The sequence below is a fragment of the Panthera leo genome, chromosome B3, assembly GCF_018350215.1.
Source record: "Panthera leo isolate Ple1 chromosome B3, P.leo_Ple1_pat1.1, whole genome shotgun sequence".
In the NCBI taxonomy this organism is placed as follows: Eukaryota; Metazoa; Chordata; class Mammalia; order Carnivora; family Felidae; genus Panthera; species Panthera leo.
In genome coordinates this window covers 51,333,825-51,341,530 of record NC_056684.1, presented here as the reverse complement: position 1 = coordinate 51,341,530, position 7,706 = coordinate 51,333,825, and the positions used below count along the sequence as shown (strand labels likewise).

The following is a 7,706-nucleotide window of genomic DNA, read 5'->3' as shown; positions in this document are numbered from 1 at the left end:
ATCAATTTCATTTAATGCCCCCCAAAATGTTGTGTAATATTTGTATGTCTCTATTAGTGCAGATCCAGTGATATTTCTTTTGTCTGTTTAATCATATATGTATGCACATATATACATATATGCACATATACCTAATACATGCATTTGAAAAAAACACCATTATATCTACTTATTTCCAGACAAGTCAGAGAAACTTATTTAAACTAAAAACAATATAGCTGAAGTTAATGTATACATATGCTGAAAATTCAAAGCACAGCAGGGTATGAAATGAAAGATAAAACTCTCTCAATAAATATACTCCTCCCATCAGGAATCATTGTCAACTGTTTCTCATGTAGTCTTTTGTACATTAGAACATTTTTAAAATTCTCCATGTGTAGGCAGATATATGCTTTTTAATATTTAGTTTTATTTTTACCTATTGAAAAATTTATTTGTACAGTTGATATACAATGTTACATTAGTTTAAGGTTTATAACGTAGTGATTCAACATTTGTATACATTATGCTATGCTCACCACAAATGTAGAGAGATGGTAGCTTTAAAAAGATTTACACAAAAAGAATATACTACATTTACTACTGTGAGTCTTTTTTGTTTGTTTCATTTGCTAATATATTACAATTTTTTTATGGTTTTATTTTTGAAAGACAGAGACAGAGCATGAGTGGGGAAGGGGCAGAGAGAGAGAGGGAGACCCAGAATCTGAAGCAGGCTCCAGGCTCTGAGCTGTCAGCACAGAGCCTGATGCAGGGCTCGAACTCACAGACTGTGAGATCATGACCTGAGCTGAAGTTGGATACCTGAGCCACTCAGGCGCCCCTCACTTGATAATATATTTTAAGCCCATTTCCATTCCATTTCAACAAGATCTACCTAATTTTGTCAGGGCTGTATAGCATTCCATTGCATAGACATAGTATAATTTTTATAAATAAAATTAAATGATATTTAGTTATATATAATTATTAGTTATATAGTTATATATATATATATATAATTTTTTTCTATTGTAAGCAGTACTGCAGCTCATAGCCGTGTGTGTGTGTGTGTGTGTGTGTGTGTGCGTGTGCGTGTATGTGTGTGTGTGTATGAATATATTCCTAGCTATTGAATTACAGGGTAAAAGAGCATGCACAGTAAAATTTTAAAAATAGATTTACCAAAATGTTCCCATCCCAAATGTAAAGATTTATTCTAACAGTGTATGAGAATGCCCATTTCCCTACCCATCATAAAAAAAATGTGTGCATATTGAGTAAATAAACTTTTGTTATTCTGGTAAAAATTCAAAGACAGGCATTTTGCTTTTCTTTTGACTTTTAATCTTGAAAGCTTTCTTCATTAAGGACTTGCAGCTCCCAGGAGGAGCTCTCTGGTCACCCCTGAACTGAGGATTAGCCTTCTCGCCTAATCTTATCCCCAAAAATAATCCTTTGAAACAAATGGTGATGATTGGTGGGGTGGTGGTGGCTAGGTTCTGGAAGGGTAAGTGGTTTTAGATCAGATAAGGCTCATGATATTTTGTTATTCCATAGCAAGTGGAGGTGATTCATATTATTAGGTTCAAGTTGGCAAACTACAGGTCTATGAGAAGCAGTGTGGCTCCAGTATAAACAATGGAACATGCAGAAAGAGCCCAGGGTAGACTGATATAAGGTGGAGTCTACTGTGCATCTTTACATGCACTGCATCACTAGGTAGAGTCAAGTACATCTCAATTCACTAGGTTCTGTCTCAGGACAGGGCCTGATTAGTTTTGGAGGGCATCTACGGTAGGGAATAGATCATTTAAACCTTCTTTACTGTGCCAGGTACCTTGTAAGCCTTCCATATATGTGTGACTAATTGAATTGAACTCATAGGAGCTGCATTAAATGGCTATGGTGTTTTGGGCCCAGTCAATACAAGCTGATTGAGCATAGGGATCACTCTGAGGAAAGGGACTCACCAGTTAGGATCCAGAAAGGGTGTCCTCTCATTGTCACATTGGTTACACTCCTCTATATGCCATGGACTCTATAGATAATTTTTGGCTCTGATTGATGCCTCTTTATTTGTAAATAAATCATACTTTGGGGGTTCCTGGGTGGCTTAGTTGGATAAGGGTCTGCCTTTGGCTCAGGTCATAATCTTGTGGTTTGTGGGTTTGAGTACCACATTGGGCTGACAGCTTGGAGTCTGGACCCTGCTTTAGATACTGTGTGCATCACTCTCTCTCTCACTCTGCCTCTCCCCTGCTCACACTCTGTCTCTCTCAAAAATAAATACTTAAAAAAAATTTAAAAATTTTTCATATTTTCCAGGTTATACTTGCTTAGCAAATAGTAAAAAGTGGGGAAAAAAATCTCATCTGTATTATACCATAAAGAGATGGCCATTGTATTGACTGGCTCTAGTTAATTCTCTTCTGTGTATGTATTTATTTATCACATATTTTATAATTGTTATGAATAATTTAAGATATACCAAAAGATACAAAAATATTACAGCCAACACGCAGGTACTCACTATCCTGCTTAAGAAGTAAAACATTGGGGGCGCCTGGGTGGCTCAGTCGGTTAAGCGGCCGACTTCAGCTCAGGTCATGATCTCGCGGTCCGTGAGGGCTGTGAGTTTGAGCCCCGCGTCAGGCTCTGTGCTGACAGCTCAGAGCCTGGAGCCTGTTTCAGATTCTGTGTCTCCCTCTCTCTGACCCTCCCCTGTTCATACTCTGTCTCTCTGTGTCTCAAAAATAAATAAATGTTAAAAAAAAAAAATTAAAAAAAAAAAAGAAGTAAAACATTGACCCATGCTGTTGAAGCTCCTTTTGCCCGTTTTTCCTGTCATGTTTCTTTCCCTCTCCCTAAGAGATAGTTGTTACACTGCTATATATATTCTTATATTTATATGCATCTATCATTATGTATTGTAAAATATTGATTTACATGTTTTTAAGATTCGCATAATTATTTTTTATGCAATTTGTATTTTTTAAAGTTTATTTATTTATTTTGAGAGAGTGCGCCTGTGAGCAGGTGAGGGGAAGAGAGAGTGGGAGAGAGAGAATCCCAAGTGGGTTCTGCGCTGCCAACACAGAGCTCAACGTGGGGCTTGAGCTCATGAACTGTGAGATCAGGCCTGAGCCGAAATCAAGCCAGATGCTCAGCTCACTGAGCCATCTAGGTGTTCCTGCAATTTGTATTTGATGCTTAATATGATTGTGAGAGGCATGTTGACGTAGCTCTAGTTCCTCCATTTTCATTGCTGTATAGTATTCCTCCACATGACCTGACTACCATTTATTCATCCATTCTCTTATTAGTAGTTAGTAAGTTGTTTTCATGTTTTGCTATTACAAAAAGTAAAATTTTCAGTGGTTGTCTCTTTATGTACTTGTAGAAAGTTTCTTTTGGGTTAAGTTTCTCTTAACAAAATTGAGTCCCTTATTTTATGCATTTTAATATAATTGAGGTCATCCTATATACACATATTTTTCCACTTACTATTAAGACATAAGGATTCCTCCTTGTTGCATACTTTTCATAAATAATTTTTTAATGTTTATTTTTGAGAGACAGAGAGAGAGAATGTGAACTGGGCAGGTGCAGAGAGAGGGAGGGGCAGAGGATCTGAAGCTGTGCTGATGGCTGAGAGTCTGATGTGGGGCTCAAACTCATGAATGGTGAGATCATGACCTGAGCTGAAGTTGGATGCTTAACTGACTGAGCCACCCAGGCTTTATGAAAAGCCACCCTTTTCATGAATATTTTTTAATGGTCATATAACATTCCAACATGTGAGTAGAATAAAACATTCTGGTATTATTAGAAATCCAGGTTGTATCCAGATTTTCACTATTATAGATGATGCTCTGAATGAATTTGACTAGAAAGCTTTTTAGGTATTTTGGATGATTTCCTTAGGTTGGCTTTCTAAATAGTGAATTATTGGGCCAAATGGGATGTATGATTCTACAGCTTTTGCTACTACCTTGCCAAATTGCTCTTCAAAAGGCTCATAGTAACATTCTTGCCAACTAGCAGTGTACAATCTGAACCTGGAACTTGGAGGGCATTGTTGATGTCTTTTCCTGATTTAGGAGAGAGTGGTTCCAAATACTTCCTACAAGCAATTCAGAGTGTCCTGGACCAGAGGACACAGAAAGGGATGGGCACTAAATAAAAGAGCGAGAGGCTAAAATATTACAAGGTTTCTTGTCTAAAGGAGAGGACTGCTTCTCATACTGTTCCAGAGAGAACTGACTACAGGAAGGTGGGGCAAGACATCTAAAGATGCCTTGCATATTTGCTCAGAAAGTCCCTTTTTCCTCAGTGTCTTTCTTCTAGTATAGCTCATCTCTAACTTCCTTTTTGTCTCCTTTTCTCTTTTGATTTTCAGGTAAATGATAATATCTGCAGATAAAAACATGGGAGTCAGAAATCTTTTAAAGAAACTGAATCTTTTTTCTTAGAAGATATTATCTGTCATTTTGTTTATAATACTCAATTACAGTCAACAAATATTAGGCATCTGCCATATCCCACGCTAGGATACAATGGTGAACAAAATATATTATGATAGTTTATTATTGTTAGCATGAATCCTATGATAGTATATTGAGTATATACCCTGTACGATAACCATACTTGTTGTAGAGAGTAATGGCAGTCATGTCTATCATTAGCAATACTAATAAAGATTACTACACTGACTAGCAGTGTCTGCGAATTTGTTGTGTTGACAAGTGTTTTTCTGGGCACTGCTGGAAATGAGATGTATAGGCAGATATTTTTCCTGGAGTTTCCAGATCTTTCATTGCTGAGCAGGCATGCCAGATTGGTTGCTTATTAAAACTGGCATGGTGCCCTGTGGGGCTAATGTGTTAATGACAAGTAGTGCTTCTCTTGAGCATTGGCCCTGCCCCTCATTAGTGTCCCCCAGGATCTGCCGCTGCCACCTTGGGTCTCCATTCTGCCCCCAACATTCCACTGAAAGCCTCCAGGAGTGGGGTTTCAGTGCTGCTCATACATCATAGGTGAGTCTTTAAAAAGGGATCTTAAAGATGGCAGGATAATTTAATGGCCAAATGTAATATTTGTAGCTCCAGAGGCTAAGATAATGATGAAAGCAATGAAACCTTAGGGTGTGGAGCAGGGTCTTTCCACCGAAGAGGGTGAAGAAGGTTGTGGAAGTATTTATTTATTTTTATTGTTTTGAACTTCCTTTGAATGTTCATGTATTTGCTAACAGGTCATGAGGGAAGGAAAGATATAAAAGTAGCTAAGAGGGAACTATGGTATTTTGAATTGGTATGGTGGTGTGGGTGGTTTCATTGTATGAAAGTAGAAGAAGGATGGTGGAAACTAGAAGAGGGGTGACCTACTCAATAGACCTGTGCAAACCTGACCACACAGGCCAGTTGGGGAGCCTGTTAGCTACAAATACCATGTTCCAGTTGTTCATGGAGAGGGCTTTCTCAGGCTATATTATACTTTGAACGGTAAGGGCAATTTTTATGCCCTCTATGCACACATTCCCAACAAGGGTTTATTGTTACACAATTGTTAAGAGTTAATGATATATTTATTGCACTGTTTCAGCTTTTGGCATTTGTCAACACTTTTCAATAATAATACTGGGCAAAAAAATGATTGCTGAGACCTCACATTATTAGTGAACTGATTTTCTAAGCTCATAGAATTTAAACACTCTTGGAAAAAATTTCTCAATATAAAAAATTGTATCTGATCTGTTAATTCTATAAGCGTATTCATTATTACTATTATTAAAACTAATGAATTCAACTTGGCATTGGATCAACATATAATTAGAGGAATAAAATTCACTCTGAATGCTGAACTCATTGGGAATGGATAATTTGACTACTCTAGCCAGTTCTATTATTAATTTTGGGGTTGTTCAGTTCAGCTTCAATTAAAATCAAACATTTATTAGTTTCAATTGAATTGAATTGAATTGTTATCTTTGAATAAGTAATGTGGGTAATATATGCACAAGGTAATATATGCAATGATAATAAAATTCAAACAGTATAAAATGGTATACAGAGAGAGTAAGTCTCTGTCCCATCACTGACCCTGTGTATCTGCCCTCTCCTCAATGGCAATCACTTTATCAGTTATGTGAGTGTGTGTATGTGTGTGTGTATCCATTGAAAGATGTATCAGAGACCAACCTATCTGTTTTTCTATCTTATCTCTATCCATATGTGATTTTATTTTACATAGATAGCAATATGGTATAAACATTTTTCTCCTTCTGCTTTTTAATTAATATTATACCTTGTTCATAGTTTCATATCATTTTTTTTTTGTCCATTGAGGAATCTTATTTGCACATCTAGTACATTCCTAGAAGAAGAATCCTAGGATTTTCTCTCCTGAGTATTTTCATCTTGCTTCTTCATGGTCCAGGATGCCAGCTGAGGTTAGTACAATGAAACCAAATTGGTGAGATGGGAGCAGATTATTCTGCCATTTTTCTACATCTTTGAGCTGTACATCAAATCTGGGGCTGATCACTCCATAATTGTTTAATCTGCCCATGAGGTTCCCAACAATTTTCCCAGTTCTATGATCATCAACAATTTCAAATTCGCCAATGTAACCATGGTTCATCGTTACAATTAGAAACTGGATGACTTTGGAGCATGGCCTGATAACAACCTGGCATTTGCCTCTCTTTTCAGCATTGTTAATGCTCTTGAGAGCATCCACCAGGACATTCATGTGCACCATTATGGTGGCACAGACAGATGGTGGAAACAGTTTTCCTATCTTTTTTGAAAAACTGTTGAGCATTTTACTATAACCCAAAAATGTATGGAGTACCTACCATGTTCTAAGTATTGCCTGGGAAGGAAAGATGAATATGACATGTTTCTGTCTCCCAGGGCTTATGTTCTGGTGGAAAAGAAGATATATCTCTGGGTGATTATAAAAAAGATAGGCTGTAGGTGTGCTGTAAGAATGGTGGGAGCAGAGTTAAAAGAATGAACCTATAAGAAAAAGATTAATTCTATTTGGAAGACATGAGAAGTTCTCCCAGAAGTAGAAGCTTTGAAAAAGATATTGAATAATTGGTATATCTCTGATGGGTGCAGATGTGGGTTAAGGGTTTCCAAGCAGGAAGGGGGAGAAAGGGATGCATGCTAAATCTGTTCAGGGCACAGTAACTATGTGATGTGGTTTGGATATCAATTTGGTGGTGGTAGTGGGCATGTTTGTGGGAGAATGGGAGTGAGAGATAGAGTTGGTTTGTTGCTTTGAATGTCAGAGTGAAGAGCAAAGCTGTGTGTGTATGTGTGTATGAGAAGTGGGTGGAGATGAAGGAGGGAAGGCTTTTGTGTAGGCCAGATGTAGGGAGAGCCTGAATCTGAGCACGTTTTGTGGGAGGAGAAAGGAAGAGATGAATTCCTGAGATATCACAGAGCTAATTTTTCTTATGAATAAAGGTTGGCAGCTTTGTAACATCATTAGCCATTCTAAATCTATTTCCTGATGAACTTGGAGTTTTGAATTCCTAATGAGGACAATCTGACTGACAGCCCATTTAGGATAATACACCTTAATAGAAAAGTCAAACACACTTACTTTAACAGAGACATGCAACACCATTAATTTGCAGAAGAAAAATAACTGTAGGTTGGCATCCCTTACTATGTAGTTATCATGGACATGGCTGATTGGAAAAAGCACTG

At 37.4% G+C, this 7,706-nt stretch overlaps 1 protein-coding gene across 1 annotated transcript; it reads right to left on the bottom strand.

The window, feature by feature from the left end:
• Nucleotides 1-6,396: 6,396 nt before the first annotated feature.
• LOC122222021 (40S ribosomal protein S15a-like) lies at nucleotides 6,397-6,744 on the bottom strand. Its single transcript, XM_042941976.1, has one exon. It carries the CDS (start codon nucleotides 6,742-6,744, stop codon nucleotides 6,397-6,399), a length of 348 nt encoding a protein of 115 aa, XP_042797910.1.
• Between the last annotated feature and the right edge of the window lie 962 nt (nucleotides 6,745-7,706).

Coding starts and splice junctions, on each gene's coding strand:
- LOC122222021 (XM_042941976.1), bottom strand. CDS start 6,744: ATGGTGCACATGAATGTCCTGGTGGATGCTCTCAAGAGCATTAACAAT.